The 24,551-nt window shown below is 52.7% G+C and overlaps 1 protein-coding gene across 4 annotated transcripts in view; it reads left to right on the forward strand.

The window, feature by feature from the left end:
• The window catches only part of WSCD1 (WSC domain containing 1), a 47,687-nt gene that overhangs the window by 3,693 nt on the left and 19,443 nt on the right, over nt 1-24,551 (forward strand). For all 4 annotated transcript variants that reach the window (XM_044939405.1, XM_044939406.1, XM_006060022.3 and 1 more), the window contains exons 2-5: nt 8,147-8,849; nt 15,682-15,796; nt 16,149-16,333; nt 18,055-18,176. In XM_044939405.1, the coding sequence (XP_044795340.1) occupies nt 8,423-8,849; nt 15,682-15,796; nt 16,149-16,333; nt 18,055-18,176 (849 nt within the window). In that variant the 5' untranslated portion in view covers nt 8,147-8,422. The remainder of the gene's footprint in view (nt 1-8,146; nt 8,850-15,681; nt 15,797-16,148; nt 16,334-18,054; nt 18,177-24,551) is intronic.

Here is a 24,551-nt window from a genome sequence, read left to right on the forward strand (position 1 = left end):
TCTCCAGGCAAGAACACTGGAGTGGGTTGCCATTTCCTTCTCCAATGCATGAAAGTGAAGAGTGAAAGTGAAGTCACTCAGTCGTGTCCGACTCTTCGCAACCCCATGGACTGCAGCCTACCAGGCTCCTCCATCCATGGGATTTTCCAGACAAGAGTACTGGAGTGGGGTGCCATTGCCTTCTGTGTCTATAGATGATCTTATTTGCAAAGCAGAAATACAGCTCAGTGTTTAGACCTTTATCCATAGGATGTGAGTAATGATCAGACCCACCAGTGGGGGCAGAACTGGGATGGAGGCAGGCCCCGCTCATCTGGGGAGTGAGCGCTGGAACGTGGCCTTGGACTATCTTCTCCCTGGGCTTCTTTTCACTCTGCTGTTTTAAATCTCTCCTCCTCTTGGCTTTAGTAATCAGCATGTGGACATATCAGGTGGTGAAGTGGTAAAGAACCTGCCTGCCAATGCAGGAGACACTAGAGACACTGGATCGGATTCCTGGGTCAGGAAGATCTCTTGGAGTTGGAAATGGCAAACCACTCCAGTATTCTTGCCTGGAAAATTTCATTGACAGAAAAACCTGGCGGGCTGCAGTCTTTGGGGTCACAAAGAGTCGGACGTGACTGAACATAACACACGTGTTGACATGTCACCTGGGAAGTTGTTCGAAGGGTGGCTCTTTTGGAGAACATAGTCAGGGAGGAACTATATTTCCTAGGGTGGATGTGAGAGTGGTTGGAAGAATGGGCTGGGTTAACCATATGTGGCTTCAAATACTGCGAGCCTCATGGTAGCCATTAAAGCTTTCCTCCTCCATTTCGATTCTCTGTCTCTTACTGCTGAAAACTCATGAGGGGGCCAGGAGGGTTCTGAGGACAGGAGGGTCCAAGGTGTTCCCCACCCCCCAGCATAAGTACCCCATCCCATGACTTCAGACACAGAGCCAGACGAGGTTGAGGCTAACTTTGGCTGGATGCTCTACCCACTTGCGCAGATTTATCCAAATCACTCAGTGAGGTCTGGACAACCCTCAAGAGTTTGCCACTCAGTGGAAGAAACATCCAAGCACATGAACAAAATAGGGTTCTACCAAAGAGGTGGCCCAGAGATAGCCTAAAAGAGTCTGTAATTGGCTCTTGCAAGAGTGCATTGGGCTCCAGACCAACCAACTAAAAAGGGGAGATGCCACCCCCATGGAGGTGTTCTTTCTTGGCAGCTCTGGCCCCTAGCTGAGTGTCTGGAGGAAGGGATGGAGTTGAATGGATGGAGGAAGGCCACGTGATATGGTAGATGATATCACAAACCTGGAATCTGAAAACTTGAGTTCAGTCTAGCAATAACTGTTTGTCTTTGGTCAAGTTAATTTGGCCTGTCTCTCAAATTCTGCCTGTCCATGATGGAGATGGTAACGATTTTGACTTCACAAGTTTATGGGAAGATCACTCATTCATTTGATGATCTGTTGAATCTTTCAGCACACTTGAGAGTGTGTGAAAGCAGTCTTGCAGTCTCTAAGGTGGTACATACGGATTTGGTCTTTTTTATCTGAACCCTTCCCTTCTCCAGGGGGTCTTCCCAATCCAGAGCACTGAGTTTACTGGAAGAATCCCCCCTCCTACTACCTCCTTTGCTTTGACTGGAGTTTTGACCTTAGTATTACGTTTTATATCTTTTAAGCACCACTTTTTAATTTTGAACTTTTCCCTTAAGTTCTGAAGTTCAGAAGATCAAAAGATTTGCCTCTTCAAAGGCAGGGACCCCACTGCATTCCCATTTCCCAAACCTTGTCCCATCCCAGGGCCCAGCAGATCTCTGTTTAGTGGGTCCTTTGTTCTCTTTCTGAGCTTCCAAGACCCAGAGCCTTGGGACCTGGGGGTGAGGGCAGTGTGGCCCTGAGCACTGGAGGGAGGGTGACCCATGGGCACAGATTTCTGGGGCCTGCCCTGTACCCAACAGGCACTGCCTGTGTCTATGAGGGGCCCATAGGCTGGGAGGAGAAGTGGACAGTGTACCTGGGACTCAAGGCAGGACACGTCACCTGAGCATCCAGCCTCCCCGTTGAGCAAGGCTTCACGGAGGAGGTGGCATTGGAGCTGAGGTTGGTGGCCACAAAGCATTTCTGAGCCACAAGACAGGGCACCCATTAGCATTCCTGGCCAACAGAAGAGTATGTGTAAGGGGGCTTGAAGCATCACATGCTGGCCAGTGGGGTATCAAGTTCTGGAAGGAATGTTGAAAGGAGTTTGCTGGGAGACCGACCCAGGAAGGGCCAGTGAATACCAGGCTGAGGGGCTTGAACTTGGTTATCTGAGTCCTGGAGAGCCATTGGAGCCTGGAGCTTTGCTCTTTCTTGGTGTTAGAAAGATCTCTTGTGAGGCTGCTGGGAGAGGGCAGCCTCTGGGAGAGGGGACAGTGTCCAGATGACAGGCATTGAGACTGGGCAGGGCAGTGGCAGGGGTTGAGGGTGGGAAGAAATGGGGAGGGGTGCTAATTCATAGCGCCGAGCCCAGCTGGAGGCTGTCAGTGGGGCTTTGCTGAAGTTTAGAGGCTGAGACACCCTCCTTTTATGGAGGCTGGGGCTCTGAGCTGCTGGACCATGAATGCCCATCTCCTTGTCTGCGGGAGCAACACGTGGGTCCCTGTTTCTTGTGTTTGGGGCTCACCCAGCTAAGAGCACACGGCTCTGGATCCGCAGATGGTCACAGCCCACATGGCAGTGGCCGCGGCGTTCCTAAGGCTGCTGGTGTTCTTTGCTTCCCTGTCTGTCCTCTCTGGTGGGGGCAGGGGTGGTGTGGTAGAGTCGTGTGACTGAACCTCAGTGGCTACTGGTCAGGCCTGGGCCCTCTCTGAGCTCTTTCTCCAGCCCTCGGGCCCCAGTGGCTGCCTTCTGTCCTCTCCCGGCTGTCACCACAGCTCCTTTCTTCAGTCCCGCGGAAATCTTAGCCTGGTGCCCTCTGCCCAACGCACCCCCCACCCCCTGCCCCGCTTCAGACTGAGCCACAGGTGCCACCTGGGTCCAGATGACAACAAAGTAACAGCTCAAGTTGTCTGTGTCCCCACCTGTGCTAGGCTCCTGCTCCCTCCCAGAGACCCCCCAGAAGCCTCCCTGTCCCAATGTTCTCTTCTCATTCCTTGGAAGAAGCTGAGGGTCTCCCTCCCCTGGGCCCTGGTGTCCTCTAGGGTGGCTTTTGGGCCTCTGGCAGACCAGGCAGGACATCTGGTGTCCACCTTGTCCAGCCTGAGGGTCTGTGCCTCCTTGGTGCCCTTTCCCTCCTGAGAAGCCTGGAGTCTCAGGCAGGGCTGGGGGTCCTCTGCCCCCCACCCCCATCATTCTTCTGAAGCACTTTGCATGGTTCCCAGATGGGAGGTGTCACATGGGAAGCGTGCCTTGGGGGAGAATGGCCCAGACCTGCGGAGGAGGGGAGGGGCCAGGAGGCTGGGGCTGTCCCCACATGGCAGCGTTGGGGAGTCTGGCTGGGGGGGGGTGCTCTGTGTGTGGCGCCATGCCTGGGAGCTTCATCCTGGCATGTTTTCAAAGAGATCTGATGGAGGCATACCAACCCCCTTTCAGGATTTCATCTTGCCTCCTTTGAAGCTGGGGTGGGGAGAGAGGCGGGCCGCTGAGTGGACACAGGGTGGGCTCTGGGACCAGGGAGCTGGGGTCTGAATCCTGGCCCTGGTTTGTCTGGCCTTGACCAGCTGAGTTTTAGAGACCCAGGCTCTTAAATGGGGGTGATCAGGTTATCCCCCTCAACGGGAGATATGGAGTAAATGAGATGGTGCAGGTGAAACATACAACCCAGTGTAGCCTAATTACTAAATGCTGCAAAAGAAGAGGGATGGAAGTGTTAATCGCTCAGTTGTGTCTGATTCTTTGCGATCCCATGGACTGTGCTGCCAGGCTCATCTGTTCATGGGATTCTCCAGGCAAGAATACTGGAGTGGGTTGCCATTTCCTTCTCCAGGGGATCTTCCCGACCCAGAGATCAAACCCAGGTCTCCTGCGTTGCAGGCAGATTCTTCAGCATTGAAAAAGCAAGCATGGGCTTCTCTGGCAGTCCAATGGTTAAGACTCCACACTTCCAGTACAAGGAGCACAGGTTCAATCTCTTAGTGGGGAGCTAAGACCCCATGTGCCTCTTGGTGCGGCAAGTAAATAAATATTCAAAAAGAAAGAAATAGCAGGCAGTTCGCTAACACCTATCTTAGCATGGAGGCAGCTGCAGGTAAGAGTGGGATACTGGTCCCACCCCAGGGAGTTGGAGGCTAACTGGAGGTGAGGGTGGCTGATGTCCCCCACAGCTCACTGCTGCAGGCCTCTCCTCCAAGGAGTTTCCAAGTTTGCTTCTTTTGCCACTGGCTGTAGATAAGAGGTTTCCTCTCTCATTCAGTTCCATGACAATGCTGATTAACCCCCATTTCACAGATGGGAAGCCTGAGGTGCCACCCGTTCGGTGACTTGCTCAAGGTGGATTTGCTCTCATGGAGGGCCTCCTGGCTTTGGGGTGCAGTGGGCACAGCTGACAGGTAGTGGTTAGATATACCCCCCTCCCCAGGTGTTGGCTGCTTCTGTTCTTCAGCTGCCTGTGGCTTGGCTCTGAGTCCTTATGCAGATCCTGCACTTGACTCAGCACCCCCTCCCCCCACCCTCCAGGCTTTTTCCCATAAAGTCACTCAACAGACATTTACAGGCACTGCAGGCTGTGTGCTAGGATCTGGGGATGTGATGATAAATCAGGTGTTGTCTGTGCCCTGAGGGAGAGGTGAGTGTGGCAGAGAGTGGGGGACGATTGCAGAGCAGAAGCCTGGGCCAGGCGACAGGTTGCTAATACTGTGGGTTTACATGGACCCACTCCCCACCCCCATCCAGGCAGCGGCAGGTATTCTGGGCTAGGAATCAGCTTTACAATGTGAAAAGTTCAGAGTGGCAGTCTGTCTCATCAGAAGCAGGGGTCGTGGAGCTCTGGCCTGAAAGCAGCTGTCCCCTCCCCCTTGCCCAGTGTCCACCTCCCCAGACTAGGGGAGGGTCCCAGTGGGAAGGGGTGGCTCCAGAAAGAACTTGGTGGAAGGCGGTGGGGGGGGGGGGGTGCCTTGGCAAACCCAGGTGTGATCACTCAATTCCGGAATGATCAGCGCTGACCACACCTCACCCTGCTGCACCCTTTGTAGCATGTTCGCAGCTCCTCTGTACAATGTATATGGAATTCAGGCTGCATCTTGCCTTCAAAATTGTGAACTGTTGATCCATTGCCCACCTTTTGGCTCCATCTCATCAGAACCTTTCTTCCCACAGCAGGGGTCCACACTCCCCTTTTATTTTAGTTTTATAGGATTTTTCACTGACAGAATCTCAATCTTGTAACCAGAAGCCTTTTGCAAGCAGATTTGGAAGCCCCTTTTCCTAAAATGACAACACAGGAAAGATCAAATATAAAGCTCAGCACCTGTGTTAACTTCCATGTATCTCTAAGGCCTGAACTGGTGAAGCTGTGTCCTTCGTGCTCATGTATTGCTTTGTCTCCCACCTATCTAGGGAGGCCCCCACAGCTCTGGATAAGCGGAATTTGAGATTTCATTGCCCTAAGATCCCCCACCGTGGTGCTGGAGAAGACTCTTGAGAATCCCTTGGACAGCAAGGAGATTAAACCAGTCAGTCCTAAGGAAATCAACCCTGAATATTCATTGGAAGGACTGATGCTGGAGCTAAAGCTCCAATAGTTTGACCACCTGATGAGAAGAGCCAACATTGGAAAAGACCCTGATGCTGGGAAAGATTGAGGGCAGGAGAAGAAGGGGGAGACAGGATGAGGTGGTTGGATGGCATCACTGACTCAATGGACATGAGTTTGAGCAAACACTGGGAGATGGTGAAGAACAGGGAAGCCTGGAGTGCTGTAGTCCATGGGGTCACAAAGAGTCAGACACAACTTTGTGACCGAACAAGAAGACCCCCACAGAAGCAGGTTTCTGATATCAGGATCCACCTATCAGTGTATCTTCTCATCCATTTAAAAAACGTATTCAGACACAGAGAGGGCTGAGCATCTATTTTGCTGGGACTCATGTTGTGAGCTGGGGTTACCAAAATGTGTACATAGCGTATGACCTCTAGCCTGGAGTCAGTCGCAGTCCTGCAAGGATGGTTGACAAGTACGAGGACAATTAAAATCATCCTAGGATGGCAAATGCTGGGATGAGGGTCAGCATGGGGAGACAGAGAAATCTATACCAGTGGGTGGGTGGTGGTCAGGGAGAGCTTCTTGGAGGAAGTGACACCTAGGCTGAGTCTTGGAGATACAGAGGGATTCACCAGGCAAAGAGGGAGGAAAAGACATCAAGTGAAATATGTGCAAAGGCACCAGGGCAGACATGCTGTGGTTGTTTTGCTGGACCATGGGTGTGTGTGTGTGTGTGTGTTTACACACACATGTGCATGCCATGAGGAAGCAGAAGGGAAGGGTCCAGCAAGAGACAAGCTGGTTGGGCTAGATCAGGAAGGGGGCCTTGTATGTCATGCTAAGGAGCTTGGAGTTTATCCCAAAGCCACAGGGAGCTATTGAAAGGGGTTTTAAGCAGGGGAGCGCCGTGATCAGATTTGCGTGTTAGGAGGATCACTCTGGCAGCCTTGCAGAGGATGGATTGGAGGGGCCAAAGCTGGAGGCAGGGGATCAGTCTGGATTTCTTGGGATTTTCTCTGTGGTTTTATAAATCTGACGAGGCTGGCCGGGGTGGGCCTGGCACACACCAGCTTAGAGAGAAAATAAAAGCTCTGGAGACCCATCTGAAATGGCTCCCAGACTCAGCATTTAATTCCACCTTCATTTGCTGACTCCCTACACTGCCACCCCTGCCCCAGCCTAAAGGACCCACTGGACCCCCTAATTCTCAGATCCTGCCCTCCCCAGAAGCATCAGAACCTGGTGGCACTCAGCATTGAATCAGAAAGGGTCGTGCTGGTCTGACACCACCCCGTTCCAGACCCTGGAATGCCAGGCCACAAGAGCCCAAACGTTGTCTTTCCTCTCACACCCGGCCTCTGTCCCCAGGGCACAGAGCAGCCATTGAGGGGCCGCAGGGTCCTGGCGGGGGTCCCGGGCCTTGTTAGTTACAGGCAGCGGCTTAGTCACGCTCCTCGGAGCCTTTCACCGCGGGACAAGCCTGTCCTTGTGTTCCAGGCTGTCCTTATCCAGCAGCCCAGCTCGCAGCAGCTGCGGGCCCCTTCGCCAACCCCCGACAGTGCACTTCAGAGGCGCCGTCAAAGGAAACCAAAGCCCAGTGTGAGAGCTGAGTCCTGGGGAGCAGAGGGGCACCCCGGGAAGGCTTCTCTGAGAGCCTTCCCCGCTTCCCTACACCAGGAGCCCAGCCTCTGCTGACAGGTGCATGGCCCCGGGGCCTCTCCTGCTCTGGTGTCCTCCCTTCAGGAAGCAGGGAAGACTGTGCAAGCCCACTCCCTCCTCTGTGCCCTCTCCTGGGTTAAAACCAACCCACCTCTGCAGAAGCATTTCCAAAAGACAGTATGCAACCCCAGTACACACATGCATCGAGCACCTGCTGTATACTCATGCGCTGGCCTGAGTGCACATATAGGTAGTGGGGTTCATTACAGGCTGGACCACATGGGGGTTCACAGTCCAGGCTCTGAATTCGGGCTGTTCCAACCCTTAGCTCCTCTTCTCCCCAGTTGCGTGACTTTGGGAAGTTTACTTTGTCTCCCTTTGCCACAGTTTCCTCATCTGTAAAATGGGGGTAATGCTGTATATATCACTTTGGGGTGAGGATTAAATGAGATGATACATAAAGCTTCTAGCTCAGAGCCTGGCACATAGTTTAAGGATTCATACAAGGTCACTGCTGCTGTTTTTCCTCCTTCCTGTTATCATTAGTGGATTGTCCTATGGCTCCAGGGTAGAGCCTTAGTTCCATTTTACAGATGAGTAGACTGAGGCCCCATGAGGTGAAATAGCCCACCTGCTGTCACATAGTCATCCAGTGGCAGAGCTGGGATTGGAACCAGGCTCTCTGTCCCTCACTTCTGCAGCATAGCCAGCCCCTTTGGCAGACAGAGCACAGAGGTGTGGGGCTCCTGACCCTGGGGCAGTGGGAGAGGTGGACCCTCCTATTGCCTCTAAGTGGCCTTTCTCTTTTCCAGGTTTCAGAGCTGGGACATGAAGGTCGCTAGAACCCAAGGATGGCAAAGTTCCTGACGCTTGGGCAGAAGCTACAGCTGTAGGGCCCGGGACTGGGGCTCAGTGATGGTGCTATCTGAGCACCTGCTGGAAACAGGGCAGGAGGAACAGAAACCCCAGGAGAGAACAGGCCAGTGCCGGCATGCGGGGATGACACCTCCGGAGGCTCCGGCCTCCTTCCCACCTGGGTGCTAGGAGCCGTCCCCGGGCTCCAGCTGGGAGCCCTGCCGCCCAGGGGCATGGCCAAACCTTTCTTCCGACTCCAGAAGTTTCTCCGCCGGACGCAGTTCCTGCTCTTCTTCCTCACGGCTGCCTACCTGATGACCGGCAGCCTGCTGCTGCTGCAGCGGGCCCGCGTGGGCCTCCCTCCTGGCCCCCGGGCTCCTGGCCCGCTGCAGGCCCTGCCTGTGGCTGCCGTGGCGCTGGGCGTGGGCCTACTGGACAGCCGAGCCCTGCACGATGGCCGGGTCAGCCCGGAGCTGCTGCTCGGCGTGGACGTGCTGCAGGGTCCCCTGGCCCGGCCCCGGCCCGGTCCCCGCTGGCTCCGCAGCCGCAACTCAGAGCTGCGCCAGCTGCGGCGTCGCTGGTTCCACCACTTCATGGGGGACCCCCCAGGGCCGCCTGCGCTTAGCCCCGAGGCCCCCCAGCCAGCCACCAGCAGCCGAGGTAGGTGCTTAGCCTGGGTCCCCTTACACATATGTGAGCTATTCCTGGCAGCCCCATTTGGGGGCACAGAACTGGTGTCCCCTCTCCCTGGCCCTGGCTGCAGCCTGAGAAGTAGGAACCGAGGGCCCGTGGCCTTCCCACACCCTGCTTCCCCCAGCCCCACCATAGATAGGAGGGGCCTGGGAGGGGAAGCCTTTGGGAGTTTTGCTTATCCCTAGCTGGACTGTATGTGGCTGGGGGTTGAGATGTGTAAGCATTTTAGAGCTGAGAAGACCTGAGCTTAAATCCTGGCTCATTCCCCAAACTTATTGGGTGACCACGTCTCTTAATTTCTCTGCGTCCCTTGGAAGTGGAGGTCGAGATACCTGCCCCAGGGTTGTGGTGAGGATTGAATGTGATAATGTAGAGCAGCAGTTCAGTAAGTGGAATCCCATGCTGGCAACCCCAGCCCCACCCAGGAGCTTGTTGCAAATGCAGGTTCTCAGGTTCTCTCAGACTCCCTAAATCTCGAACTCTGGGGCGAGGGCTGCAGTCTGGAGCAGCGTGGTCTCCAGGTGGTTTGCATGTGCACTGAGGCTGAGGACCACTGGACTAGGGGGCCTATTGTATGCACTGGCAGTCAGGAATTATTATTATTTAATAACAATAGCTCACTCATGTAGCAGTGACCACACACCTGTAAGTGTTGTATTTACAGGTGCTATTATTATTGTTATGAGCTTCCAAGGTGGTTGCTAGTAGGAAAGAAGCTACCTGCCAATGCAGGAGATATAAGAGACATAGGTTTAATCCCTGGGTTGGGAAGATCCCCTGGAGGAGGCCATGGCAATCCACTCCAATATTTTTGCTTGAAGAATCCCATGGACAGAGGAGCCTGGCAGGCTATGGGCCATGGGGTCACAAAGAGTCGGACACGACTGAAGCGACTTAGCATGCACGCACTATTATTATAACTCAGTTTTGCAGGTGAAGAGGCGTGGAAATTGTTAAGTAAATTCTCCAAGATCATTCTCTTAGTTTTGGTTCCTTGGAAGCAAACCCTGAAACTAGGATTCACATGGACGTGGTTTGTTTTGGGTGTGACCCCAGGAACACGGGTAGGGAGTGGGACGTGAGACAGGGCAGGAGGTGGCCAGTACAGGGTATGTTATGGAGCAGATGGGGACTTGGAATGAGGGTAGAACCTGCATCTTAGGGTGCAGCCTGGAGACAGCAAGGCCTGGCGGACGCAGGCAGGGCACTGACCAGAACTGCTGGAGTCACGCCACTGGGACTCCATCATGGGGTCAGCCTGGCTCCAGCTCGGAGCTCTTAACACTGCGTTATCCAGACTGTGCAGGGCCTAGAAACTGAGCCTGTGTGAAGTGAGCACCCAGGGAGCGTCAGAGCCATTGACGGGAGGTGACTGATCTCAGTCCGTGTCTCAGCATCTGTCACCACCTTATTTGATCCTGTACCACGAATCGCAGGAAAACTGCTCTCTGAGTGTAAGAAGTATGGTTGGAGCTTAGAATCCTCAGTGGAAGGATATAGAAGAAGATGGTGGCCCGATACAATGAAGACTGCAGAACTAAGCCTTCTATAGAAGAAACTTCCACAGAAGGAAGTTTCATCTGAAATCCTCTAGGTCATGGCCCTTGTGTGGGATTCCTCAGCAAGGCTTCCATGTAAGAATGAGGGAGAATCAAGGAACCACTTCTGTAGCTCATTTCATGTAGTTATAATTTCTATAAACTCCTCCCAACACATCAAGAAGCCGAGTCTCTATCAGGGCGATGCCAGTGTAGCTCATTTATACTGAAGTATAACTGCTACTGCTGCTGCTGCTAAGTCGCTTCAGTCGTGTTCGACTGTGCGACCCCATAGACGGCAGCCCAGCAGACTCCCCCGTCCCTGGGATTCTCCAGGCAAGAACACTGGAGTGGGTTGCCATTTCCTTCTCCAATGCATGAAAGTGAAAAGTGAAAATTGAAAGTAAAGTCGCTCAGTCATGTCCGACCCTCAGCGACCCCATGGACCGCAACCTTCCAGGCTCCTCTGTCCATGGGATTTTCCAGGCAGGAGTACTGGAGTGGGGTGCCATTGCCTTCTCCGACTAAAGTATAAAGGACTGACCAAAGTCACCGTGGATTTCTTAAAAAGAAGCTATGGAAAGAGCATAGATTTTGAAAACAGACCTGGATTTGTCTTTGGTGTTGCCAGTTATTGATGCTATGGCCTTGGCAGATTAGCCATGATTCCTCTTTTTATTTTTCTCAGTCCATACTTAGCACATGTGAGTCTCCATGAGTGCTATTCACTGTACACTTGAGGAGCTCCGTCTGTGGTGGTGGAATCAGATATGCATCTAAATGATTACCACCTAGCATGACTGATAAGAGAGGTACTTGCAAAAGGCTTAGGGCTCGTTACACAGAAGTGACAAATTCTTAGTAACCTGGCTTCCGAGTGACTGGCCAGAAGACAGGAGGACTCGGGGTGACTTGCTTACAGCCCTGTGTGTAGAATATCTACATCCAGGAGAACCAGCAGGCACTCTTTAAGTCATCTTTTAAAGAGGCGATGGAAGAGGCTGTAGTAAAAGCTGAAGAGATTGTGGTGAGATCCAGACAGGACAGACCGTCACCAGGGTTTCTGCCCCGAGTCTCTGAGTACCTTCTTCACTCTGATTGACCCTCCCTGGGGACCCCCAAACCTGGCAACGGAAGGGTTAATGCCTAGTTCAGCAGGAACAGTCAGGCTCTGGTGTTGAATGGTGACAATTCAGCCCAGTACGTGCCTCCCATCAGTTATTCAATATTTTGAATATCCCCCAGGATTGGAGAAAGAATTCACCCTGGGAGAGGTGGTGGAGTCACGCAGTTAAAGATCTTCAGAGAAAGTGGGGAGAGGCGGGCACTGGCCCTAGAACCCTCTGGGAGCCCCCTTCCTCTCTTGGGGCTCCGTGGGGCCCTGCATAGCCAGGCTGGCCTCCCTGGTGGAGGCCCGCCCTCGGGACAGCTGCTGGAGCTGCAGACAAAGAGGGCGTCTCTTCGCGGCCCCTTCGCGGCCCCGGGCAGCCCGCCATCCTCCTGTAAGGGGATCCGGCAAGCCTTGGAAGCCGCAGGAGGCCCCATCAATCACTGAGCATTTCATTATACCTTGGACAACATCCATAATGGAATAAAATGTCAGTAAGTTTACTAGGGGAAAAATAGTAACTTCTCCATAGCCAGTTTGTTTTTTATTGATAGTAATTTCCAAAGACATTCCAATATCTCCGAAGCCATCGTTAATAGCCTCACGGCATGTCCATTTTGATGTGCAAATGAACAGATGCAGAGTCACAGACAATAATGCATCGCCTCCGTTTCAGCCGAAAGTAATAAATCCGCCTCAGAATGTGTCCCAGTGCATCCCTGGGAAGTCCTTTCTTTCTACACATTCTCTCCTCTGTCAGGGAGTTAGAAAAGCCATTCATTATTTTTCCAGGAAAAAAGGCTCACCTCCTCCTCACGAATGAGGGGAGGTATCTGGGTCTTGCTACAAACAGAGACGGGGCCAGCCGGGCGTGGGTGTTCCTCCAGACTGGTCAGTTCCACCCACCAGCCAGCTGGGAGCTGGCTAGCCTCTCCTTGTTTTTGAGGAACCCAACCCTGACTGCTCGAAACCCTTTCTTTCTCTTTTATTAATGTGCACTGCTAATATTTACAGAGCCATCGGCACACCCGGCCCCAGGTTACAGTGTAGGATGAGAATAATAATAGCTGTCGCTTATCCGAGCATCTGTTGTGTGCCAACCATTGTTCTGCCTAGATGGACATCTGTTATCTCATTTAATTTAATCTTCAAACAGCCTTATGATGTCAGCCATGCTATCACCATTTTAATGATGAAGGGTTTGCATTTCGGGGAAGTAAAGTAATCTAAAAGTGTTTATTATTAATAATGACACATTACAACAGGAACAGTCACCCCTGAGCTCACGCTACATGCCACGCCTGCATTAGATAACTTTCCATGTTATCTCGTGGAATTCTCACAACCACCCCATGGATTCTGTGGGACCATATGTGCATTTTACAGACGGGGAAGTAGAGGCTGCATATGCCAGGTCACACAGCCAGATAGAGCAGAGCCTGGATTTGAATCTAAGGCAGCCCATTCCCAAGAGATGTTTCTTCCCACCTCACCCCCATGCCCCGCCCGGCAAGTGTGTATGTGCCAATCTCAGCCTCCAGGGGTCTTGAGCCCAGTCACCTCTTGGTGACCAGAACCTTCTGGTTAATTTCCCATCAGTGGTGATAAATGTTTAACAACCCCCGAGCTTGTGTTTTGGATGTTTACTTGAAAGCTGTAATAGAATTTCTTCTTTGCTGAGCAACACATGTCAGAAATCTCTCAAATATTAGTTTTCTTTTACTAAGTAGGCAGGCTAAGGAGAACGATTGATTCTCGCTGACCGGGGTGAAAGCTTTTTGGTCTCGGTAGTCCTGAGATTTATATGAAGACAGAGAAGCTTGCAGGGCCTGGGTGTCTGGAGCACGAGTAGAGGAGCAGAGCTTGTATCCATGGATGGACACTGGGTGTGGCCATGTGTGTGCTGGCAGGCATCCCGGTGAAGGTGGCCTCAAGAGGATCATAGCCTGGAAGGGAGCAAGACCCTGTGCAGACACTGAAGGTCTTTGCTTTCGCTGCAGCCCAGTGTTCTCTAATCTGAGGTTTCTGGATCTTCAACCATTTCTGGCGTGACAGAGAGTCCTGTCTCCTACCATCTTGACCATCTTCCCCTGCCTGGCCTTTTTTAACCAGGGGCCCTGGGAATTGCACTTTGGTATAGCCAGTGGGACCAGCCCCTCCTTGCATTTGGGCTCCCTGCTTTCCCTCTTGCACCCTCACAGGATGTCAGTGTGGGTTTTAGGAGCTCTGACCCACTATTGGCATCGTGTCTGACCTTGGCAGCAAGTCACCAGCTAAGGGGAAGTTGTGGTCCCTGCCCTCAACGAGCCTTAGGTCATGGTACAGAGACGAGACACACAGGTGTACACAATTTTTAACAATAGTTAATGATCAGGATTTGTGTGACAGCAAGCTTTTCAGACACTCAATGTGACAGTGCAGGGAAAGGAGAGGCTGCAAAAGATTAGAGTCATCAGAGCTGTAAGCCATACCATCAAGGATGAGTAGAAAGCAGAGTGGATATGCAGGAAGGAGCAGGGACATGACCATGTGGGCAGGAGAAATGAGCAAGGGGAGGGGGAGGGGTGCATTTATCCATTTGACAGTTAAGGAAACTGAGGCATAGAATGTTGAAATTATTTAGTCAAGGTCAGAGACAGATTTAAGCATGCTGTTCATACAGGAAAGTCACTCCCTGATTCACGTTCCCAGGAATGTGGGCTGGCAGACTCATTCCTTCAAACCATTCAGCTCGTGGCCCTGAGCTTCTGTTTTGGGCCAGCTTCTTGGCAGGAGTAATCAGCACCAGTCTCGCCTGATCTGGGAGATCCAGGACTGGTGGACGAGATGGTCACTCCTCCCTGCAAAGCTGTTTGGGAGTTGGCCGGCTGTGAGGAGGCCTTGGGCACAATGCTTCCTGGAAATGCCCAACTTCCAGAGGCTACAGTGTGCTGCTCAAACGCCACTTGAGACATCCTGGAGCTGAGTGCCAACGTTTCCCCGGAGACGGGCAGCATCTTCATCATGGGTGCCCGATCCAGAGCTTGGCGCAACTCTTGTGGGTGTGCGTTCACAGCTCGGACGGTGTGATGGCATGTTTGCAAACTCCTAATGCATAGTTCCTTCAATGCGCTGTGGTGCGTGTGACATTTACACACTGAATGCACTTGTTAGCGTTCAGGTTCTCCAGGCTTCACTGTGCATTTCTGGGAGGCAGCTCCCTGTCTTGGGGTGTGGCAGGGCAGGACTATTTCCCACTGACATGTGCTCCATTGGGTCACTGCTTTGTGCAGTCTTGCCCCTCAGCGTCATCCCCTTCCGAGGATGTGCTGGAGGTGCCTGACCTGGCGAGGCTCAGGGTCCCGTGGTCCTAAGGATCCCACACAGAACAGCCCTCTTATATGTTAATAGATACCACTTACACACCTCCAGTGATGGGGGCTTCTGCCCTCCTGCGATGGCTGCTATTTTCTTTTCTTTTTTCATGTGAACCATTTTTACAGCCTTGATTGAATTTGTTAACAATATTTCTTTGGTTTATTTATTTATTTATTGGCCGCATAACGTGTGGGATCTTAGCTCCCGACCAGGGATCAAACCCACACCCCCTGCATTGGAAGGCGAAGTCTTAACCCCTGGACCGCAAGGGATGTCCCAGCAGATTTGTTTTTTCTCTTGGACTAGCTCTCCCTGTTTGCAAAATCTCTATATTGGCTAAGATCAGACTTTGCGTAACTCATTTCTTCCTTCTGGATCACGAGGAGGCAACAGAGTCTGCCTATCAGTTCGTTCATGGAGGCAGACAGGCCTCTCCCGGCCTAGGAAGGGTAGGGATGAAAAGGAGAGGGGTCCAGGTGAAGCAACTAAACCAGCCAGACTTAATTAAACCAGGTGAGGGCTGGTGGAAGAAAGTTGTGTTCTGGCTGATGCCAGGCTCCTGGCAGGGTGTCTACGGGACAGTTGGCCATTAACTAAGAAAGAGGGCAGGAAGGGAATAAGTTGGAAGTGTCCAGAAGCACTGTGGGGAAGGTTGGACCACAGCCTTGTCCCCTGGGCTTCTCTGAGAAGTGTCGTAACCAGGAAGGGCAATGCCAAGGGTGGGTTCAGGAATTAGGACCCTCCGGCTCTCCAGGGTGTCTGAGTCTCTGCTGTGGTTCTTCCTCACCCCCTGCAGGCACCTATGTGGGATGCTTCAGTGACGACGGCCAGGAGCGGACTCTGAAGGGGGCTGTGTTTTTTGACTTGAGAAAGATGACTGTCTCCCACTGCCAGGACGCATGTGCTGAGCGGTAAGTGGGGGGCCCTAACGGTCAGCTCCACTGGAAATAAGGCTAATAGGCAATCCCAGAGAGTGGGAATGGTGTCCCTGAGGAGGTGCTTCGGCTGCCAGTTGGCTTTTGGAGTGCGATTGGAGCTCGACCGATCAGATGCAGTTGTCCAAAACAAAGAAGGTTTACTGACGAGACGGCAGGGGATTGTGGAAAGAACTCTGGGCTCAGTGTCAGGAGACCCGGGGTTCCTGTCCTGAGATTCCAGGACTGACCCTTATCCTGACCCCAGACCCAGTGGCCATTCCTGGATCCAGACCTCAGTGCCCTGGGCCAGGCTTGGGGCTCACCCCAGGCCCCGCTCTGCCTGCAGGTCCTACATCTACGCTGGCTTGGAGGCCGGGGCCGAGTGCTACTGTGGGAACCGACTCCCAGCGATGAGCGTCGGGCCGGAGGAGTGTAACCACGAGTGCAAAGGGGAGAAGAGCTCCGTGTGCGGAGGTGTGGGCCGGCTCTCCGTGTACCGCGTGGAGGAGCTGCAGCCCGGCTCCAGGAAGCGTGAGTGCGCCAGCCTCTCCGTCAGCTCTGTCTGCCCCTGCTCTCTGCCACCTCTGCATCCACAGCCCTTCATCTAAATTCTGTGGGACGGAAACTGTGCTCTGCCTTCCCTACCACCTTCCCTGGACAGGCTTGTGGCAGGGGGCGAGGTGTTAGGGTCTGCCAAAGATCGCTTGAGTTCATGACCAAACCACATCTTTCCTTGTCTTCTGCAGGAGAGAAAAACCAATCAGGAGGCTCAGAGCCTTGGTCTAGGTGTTTCTCAGACATGCTGTGTGGCCTCCCATCTTTGGGTTCCAGTCTATTTTGTCAAATGCAGAGGCAGACTTTGATTACCAGGGGCGGACCAGATAGTAGGAATGTTTCCTAGCTATACAACACCCTGAAGCTCTGGTGAAAGTTGCTCTGTCATGTCTGACTCTTTGCAACCCCATGGACTACACAGTCCCTCGAATTCTCCAGACCAGAATACTGGAGTGGGTAGCCTTTCCCTTCTCCAGGGGATCTTTCCAACCCAGGGATCAAACCCAGGTCTCCCACATTGCAGGTGGATTCTTTACCAACTGAGCTATCAGGGAAGCCCATGAAAGTGCTGGGTAAAACTGAACAAGTGTTGTTGTAAATGCAAAGCTGAACTATCAAGAAAGTAAGGAAATCCCTGGCTCCAGTGGGAACTAGGAATCATGGTGGTGAGATGAAGACAGTCGACGATGCGGTGCAGCACTGGGTCTTCATGGGGGAAGCTGCTGGTCTTGGTGGCCACACGGCTTAGGTTTTAGTGTCCACGGAGGACAGAAAAGGAGGTTTTGAGTCCACCAAAGTAGGGACCTGGATTGAAACTTCTTTGTGAAGTTGGATTCAATTTCACTGAAGTATGTACATCAGTGAAATTTTAGATTAAAACAAACAAACAAATAAACACCTGCCAGAGACAGAAAAACTTGTCTGTTTGACCTGAGCTTCAGGTTGAGATCAGAGGAAGGGGCAGAGTAGGTCATCTGTGGCTCCATCTTGGAGGTGCCCTCCTGCCCTAAGTGGCCTGGGACTCTCACCTGGGGAGCAGGGGAGAAAGGTGTGAAATGGGAGTGACAGCCTGTGCCACACCTGAAGTCTAGAGGCAGCTGAGGTTCTGCCAGCAGCATCTTACATCACTGACTTCTCACAGCTCATGCTGCATCCTTACCTCTCAGCATGTATAGGGCACCTGCTGTATGTCAGGGTCAGGACTGGGTGTGGGGTGCAAAAGGGTGACCCAGATGCCGCCTCCCCCCAGGCTGCAGGGAGGTACTCACAGTGGAGCATGGGTTCAATCCCTAATCAGGGAACTAGGATCCCACATGCTGCACAGCATGGTGAAAAAGAAAAAAAAAAAAATCAACAGATTTGTGGAAGGAAGGGAGAAAGGGAAGAAAGGAGGGAGGGGGGAAGGATAGACACTGTCCCCCGAGGGCTGGCGGGAGTAGCAGGTCATGAGTTCAGCAGCTTCAGCCAAGTGGTCCCTTGTCAGTGACTCTGGTAAGCAAGGTTCTGGGGTCTGGTTTCTCTCAGGAGCTTGGCTTGACCATAGCCTGTCTGGGTAGTTTACCCTCTGCAATTTGGAATCTGCTCCTCCCGAGTGCAATTCCACCTATTTCAGGATCTGAAGCTGCCATTCCCCCCAGGTCAGGCCCCAAGAAGGGCAGGCACTGCTTCTCACCAGATCCCCATTTCCTTCCCCGCAGGGAGGACCGTCACTTACCGGGGCTGCTTCCGACTGCCAGAGAACATCACGCATGCCTTCCCCGACTCCCTGGTACAGGCCAACGTGACCGTGGAGACGTGCTCTGGGTTCTGCTCCCAGAAAGTAAGAGGAATTATGACTTCACAGCTCTGTCCTTTAACCATCCAGCCAGAGTGGTGGTCTCAGGGAGGGGCAGGTGCCCGTGGGGGACTGCAGCTCTCTGTCCTCCTTGGAGCCCGGGTGGGAGCTGAGGAGTGAGGGAGGCAGGCTTTGCAGCAGAGTCGCTGAGGATGCCAGCAGGGAGCCGGCTGATGCTGAGATCCAAGCCTGGGTGGGGGATTGTCAGTGAAGGTTGTAAAACTGAAAGGATCATGCTTTTCCCGACGTGAGCTCTTGGCATAAGTGTCAGATGTTAAATTGACTTGGTTTAGAAGCCGGAAGATGCTGGCTTGGGACTTGGGGAGTGCTGATGGATTTTCTGTTATTGGCACTGACAGTGTTGGGCCAAGAATCTGACTTCAGGGGCTGTAGTCGCTCAAGTCCCTTTGGTCCCTCAGCCAGGGCTGAGGCATGGAGTGTGACTCTGTGCAAGTGCCGGACTGGGTACCACAGGCCATGCGCATGCACCGCATGTTGGCTCTGGGGTGGGAGACATCGATCAAGGCCAGATAGGGTTTGCACATGGCATTATTGGGGTGGGGTGTGAAGCAGGGCTGGTGAGACCTGCAGGCTGCCCAAAGAGCTTTGAGATCTGAGGCTGGAGTACCGAGATCTCCAGACTGGGCCAGATGCTGTGGCCCTGGAAATGGCCCTGAGTGGCAGTAGGCTAGGACTTGGGGCTGCTTCAAATTCTGGAGTCCACTGGCTTTGATGGGACTGTAACACGTGGCAGTGTAACCAAGTGGGGCTAGGAGACAGGCGGGTCCTGGCTGTGATGGGGATGATGATGGTTATCAACAGTCCTAACCGGTATTCCTCATTTATTTCATACCAGTTTCTGTTCCAACTTCACATGGGTTAACCCATTTAATCCTCTTGACAACCGAATGGGATAGGTGTTCTGAGTAACTGCATCTTGCAGGTGAGGAAACAGAAAGCTTAAGCATTCTGCCTGAAGTCACACAGCCAGGAAGGGGGAGAGCCAGGAATTGAACTCTGCCTAGTTCCGTAGCCTTCTGGTGCTTTGAAGGGTGCAAGGCGTAGACTTCAGTGAAAGCACGTGGAGTTGGACACAAAGACATGCCCTCCATGGGCCGCCACTCACCACCAGAGCCGCCCCCCCCTCTGCTCTGTGCTCTCAGCCCCCTTGAGATGCTTCCCTTGGAGATGGGGGGAGACAAAGCCTTTTTCCTACATGCTTTCCTCTCGCACAAGCGCAGCCTTTGAAGTGGCTCTCTTCCATCTCCAGCACTTCCAAAGCCACTGCCAAGAGTGTCTTGGTGTCAGGGCTCATGAGACACAATACTGGGATCCGAGAAGACCATTTTGTTGATTCACAGACACCTAGACTGGGGCCCCCTTCTCCCCTTCTCCCGCTGGTGGGACCAGAGCCAGTAGAGGTGGCAAGGACACCTGCTCGCACAGCAAGGAAGCAAACCTCCCACTCTGGGCTTCCTTCCCACCTGCAGTTCAAAGCGGCTCCCTGCAAAGACCCCCACTGTAATCAGAGGAACTCAACTGGTCCAGACCTGCTGGCCTCCCAGGTCAACAGATGTACAGGCATCTTCCTGTGTGCTGGGCGCTGGGTTGCAGCCTTTCCCCTGCTGGTCAGCTCTGATCCTCCCAGCACTCTGTGAAGGAGGATCGTCTGACCCCTGCTTGCTGCAGAGCCGGTGCAGGTTTGCAGGAGTGAGAGTCCTCACACACAAGCATGGGGGGACCGGCTTTACATCCCACTCTTATCTGTCTTAGTCGCTCAGTCATGCCCGACTCTTTGCAACCCATGGACTGCAGCACCACCCCGCCCACCATAGGCTCCTCGGTCCATGGGATGTTCCAGGCAAGAATACAGGAGTGGTTTGCCATTTCCTTCTCGTGTATATATATATATATATATACACACACAATTTAATTAATTAATTTATTTCTCTTTGGCTCACGGGGTCTTCACTGCTGTGTGCAGGCGTTCCCTAGTTGCGATGAGCAGGGGGTGATTCAAGGCTTCCTCGTTGCGGTGGCTTCTCTTGTTGCAGAGCACAGGCTCTAGGCATGCAGGCTCAGTGGTTGTGGCATACGGGCTTAGTCACTCCACGGCATGTGGGATCTTCCTGGACCCACGTCTCCTGCATTGGCAGGCGAATTCTTAACCACTGGACCACAGGGACGTCCCCCTACATCCCACTCTTGACCCCATGCCCCATGCTTTTCATGCTGCTGCCTCTCAGTGTGACATCGGTGGAGGAAGGGGACAGGTGGGTGGGCTGTCGAGGAGGAGACAGGAAAAGAAACAAGAGGAAGGGAGCCGGCAGCCTCACAGCTGTGCGTCTTTGGTGCTTTAAATTATTTTCCATAGATAAGATGCTCGCGTGGAACACGGTGAAAGGACACCCAAGGGTGTCCAGGGGAAAGTCTTCCTCTCACCCCTCTGTGTTGTCCACTCTGTCCTTCCTTGGATGCAGGTGATGGGCCTAACTTCTCCCTTCCCCTCTCAGAGAAATTCTGTGAACGTTCAGGCCGTTGTTCCTTTACAGAGTCAGGATGGCGTTACAAACCCCACAGATGGTGACGAGCCATACGCACTACCCTGCCCGGCTCTCCTTCCCTATGTCTTTACAGATTGCTCCAAATTGGCACAGGAAGCGCTTCCTCACTCTTCTATGCCATTACATGGATGTCCTATAATTTATTTAACAAACACCCCACTGTTAAGCATTTAGGTTGTTTCCAGTCTTTTGCTTTTACAAACAAGGTTGCGATGACTATCCTTATAGGGGGGTAGTTCTGTGTTGGTAGTGGATCTGCGGGATACATTTCGTAGGAGGGGCTAGGTCCTTGTTCTGTGAGTAAACTTTGCTGTGCTGCCCTGGTCAAAAGCTGTGTTCATTTTATGCACCCCTCCCCGCCCCAGCTCTGTGTGAGAGAGAAGCAAGGCACCCCTGAGAGTCTGCTGTTGGGGAGGATGGTTTCAAAGCCACATCCCAGGTGGATGCCCCGGTGTATGGGGGCACCTTCCCTGGGGCAGCCTGTGAGGGGCCCAGACACAGAACTCGAAGCTTTTAAACTCTTTAACACCTATTTCCAGCCTTTCTTCAGATGTACTGACACAAATCCAGGTCTCTGCAGTCTCTCACTGGAGCATGTGCCAAAAGAGACCTGCAGGCTCTTGGTACCTTATGCCATTTTGCACCTTAACGCTTCATACTTCTCCCCTTGAGATGCATTTCGTGGATGGGTTACCTGCTCAGCTCTGGGCAGCGATGCTGCGAATTGTTCAGATAGAACAAGGATGAAGGGGCACCCAGGGTTCTCATAAATGGCCTTTGCCCTCCAGGCATCAGGATCTGTGCTAACGGCTTGGCTCCTATCCTCGCCTCCCCTGTATTGTTGGATGGGGGGTGGGGGCTGTTTTCTTGGGTCCCATTGTTTAGATCCACAGAATGTTGCAGCTGTGAGGAGTAGTCACTATTTCCAGCTTTCATGTTGAAAGCAGGTCTTGGCAGGACACATTTAGTGGGACAGGGGCCAAATGCATACGCTGACACTGGGTGGGGGTGCCAGTCCCCCCGAAGAGAGGCTAAGATAGGAAGCAGGGACTCTGGCATACATCAGAGTAAGGTCTGTGCCTGATGAAGATGAAGGAGACTGGGAGGAAGGCTCAGGAAAGAGGACTGCAGCTTTTTAGAAGGGTTGTTAGTTGCTCAGTCTTGTCCAACTCTTTGTGACCCTATGGACTGTAGTTTGTCAGGCTCCTCTGTCCATGGGATTTCTCAGGCAAGGATACTGGAGTGGGTATCTCCAGGGGACCTTTCCAACCCAGGGACTGAACCCAGGTCTCCTACATTGCAGGCAGATTCTTTACTGTCTGAGTCACTGATGCTGGGTGGTGTCAAAGGGCAAACGAGGGGTGTGAGGAATGCACATAACTGGGCAGGGGTGAGGGGGTTGGGAAAGCAGCCAGCCTGCCCACCCAGTGTGCAGGGCTCCATGGCACCGTGTGAAAGGTAGGGCGGGGACAGATTGCAATGGGCCTCAGAGGCCTGCCTCTCAGTCCAGATGTTTTTCAGTTGGTAAGAGAGAGCTGTGGACGGTGTGGGGAGAGGGCGGTGTAACTGGTGTGGGCTTCATAGCTGTGGGTGGGATGCTGGGATCCCTCTGGGAGGCAGTGGTCCTTGGGGCCACCCCCGGAGATGCCTTGGCAATACTGTGACCCAAGTTTGCCTGTGACCTGGCTCTGGAATTAGGGATTCCAGGTAGGGCGAGGATGATGCTACAGATGTGCTCGCAGGTAAAGCCACCATCTATCTGAGAGAGTAAGCCTTTGGTCCCCAGAATGTCTGTTCCTCCTTTCTCCCTCGTCCTGCCCTGTGGTTGTGAGTGTGACTTGGACTCAGGCCTTCTGGATGGTCCCTATCAGCTCTCAGTGGGAGCTGGACTAGGACCCCAATCTCACTCTACATCAGGGTTGCTCATCCTTGCAACTGTTATCAGTTGGGTCAGCTAATTTGTGTGGGGATCTGTCTGTACATTGTAGGATATTTAGCATCCCTCTATGCTGCTACAGACCAATAGCACCTCCACGCTTAGATGTGACAACCCAGACTGTCTCCAGACATAGCCAGGGGTCCCCTGTGGCACCCCCATTGAGAACCACTGTCCAGCGGGCCACCTGGAACCTATTGGCTCAGCCATGCCAAGACCTAGCTCACATTTGCCATGCATCTGAATCCTAGCGATGGATTATCTTCAACAATTATTTAGGGAGGATGAAGGAGCAAATTCCACCTCCAGCCCTGAGGTCTGGTGGATGGAGGATCAGTCAGAAGTTGAGGCCTACAGAGGTCACAGTTTTATTTGCTGGAAGGGTTTTCTTTGTCCTCTCCTGGATGTGGAGGGTGAGGGAGAGAGGTGAATTGGGGGATTTCTGGCTGTGCTTTCCTGCCTGGAGTGCCAAGCACTTCCTCTCCAGAAAGGCCAGCAGCAACCAAGGCTGCAGAGACATCCCAGTTGCAGCTTCATCTCATCCTAATTTGGCTTCTAGACAAGCTCGGATATACTGCAATGTGGGAATGGTTACGTGATGCCATGGCCATACAGTGGACTATAATACAGCCATTGAAAATGTTTTCAAAGTCTTTTATGATGGAAATGCTCACAGCAGAATGTTAAATGGGGCACAGCTAAATCGGGGAGTGGGGGCTACAGGCTTAATTAGGGTTGACTGGGCAGGGGCGCTAGGAGCAGCAGATGCCAGAGGTGGGGCACAAAAGCAGGAAAAGAGGGGGTGCTTTTCTTGTGCCATGCCCCAGTTTTGAGCACCATCTGAGGTTTATTTGTGGCTCCTGATAAAAATCTCTGCTTTTTTTTTTTTCTTTGCTAGTTAGTTACAATGGATTTGGGGAGCTCCCAGAATGTAGTTTGACAAGGAAAGAACATTTTGGGCCACATCAGCATCTTAATGATCTGACTGTCTGCCAACAAGAGCAACTTGACCTATGTAAATGTGTTTTTAAACACAGTAAAATGATCTTGTCTAATTTTCTGCGATCATGTTGGAGCTGGAAGAAAACCTGCTCATTCTCAGTCCTCCGGATCCTGTCACCCCCTTCATTTGGACAGAAGGTGAGAATGAGCTTAGCTGTTTGCAGTGCTGACCATTCGGGTGAGGGGTCATTAATTTTGAAGCCCCGTATTGGTGCACAAGTAGACAGGCCCTTTATGGGAGCGTGTGTTCCACGGCAGGGCTGATGTGTGAAATCCAGCACCATCTGTAAATAGGTTACTAACGTGTGAAGCTTCAGCTATTAAGCCTTGTGATCTGAGGCTTGTTCTCTCAGCAACCGCTAGTAGTTCTACCGAGAAAGGCAGGGAGAGGTGTTATCCTTTCCGACTGCCCCCTTTTAGCCTCTTTTGGGGTGTGTGAGTTCTGCATACAGAATAGTAACAACCTGGATGTTTTCCCATCGATGTATCTTCTGAGGTTTTTTCCCTTTGTCCATTTAACGGAGGTGCTAACCCAGCCGCCTGTGTGGTGGAAAGGCACAGATTAACTCTGAGCCTGCTTGTTCTCTGCTGGGCGGTGGCCTGACCAAATCCCCTTGGATCTTGATAGATGCAGTCCATCCTGCGTGGCTCCATTCCCTCCACTGGGCATGAAATTTCACGTCTCTGCCAAGGATTGGGTCTGTAAGGGTCTGGGTTTTGTGAATTAGTACCTCTGTCTGCTGTCTGGGGCTCCAGTCTGTGGAGAGCCATCGCCCAAGGGGACAGTCCCTAGGGGACACTCTGACATTTGCCCCAAGCTATCTTGAGGTGGCACCTTTGAGGCTGGAGATATGGAAG

Source organism: Bubalus bubalis, chromosome 3 (assembly GCF_019923935.1).
Source record: "Bubalus bubalis isolate 160015118507 breed Murrah chromosome 3, NDDB_SH_1, whole genome shotgun sequence".
Taxonomy (NCBI): domain Eukaryota; kingdom Metazoa; phylum Chordata; class Mammalia; order Artiodactyla; family Bovidae; genus Bubalus; species Bubalus bubalis.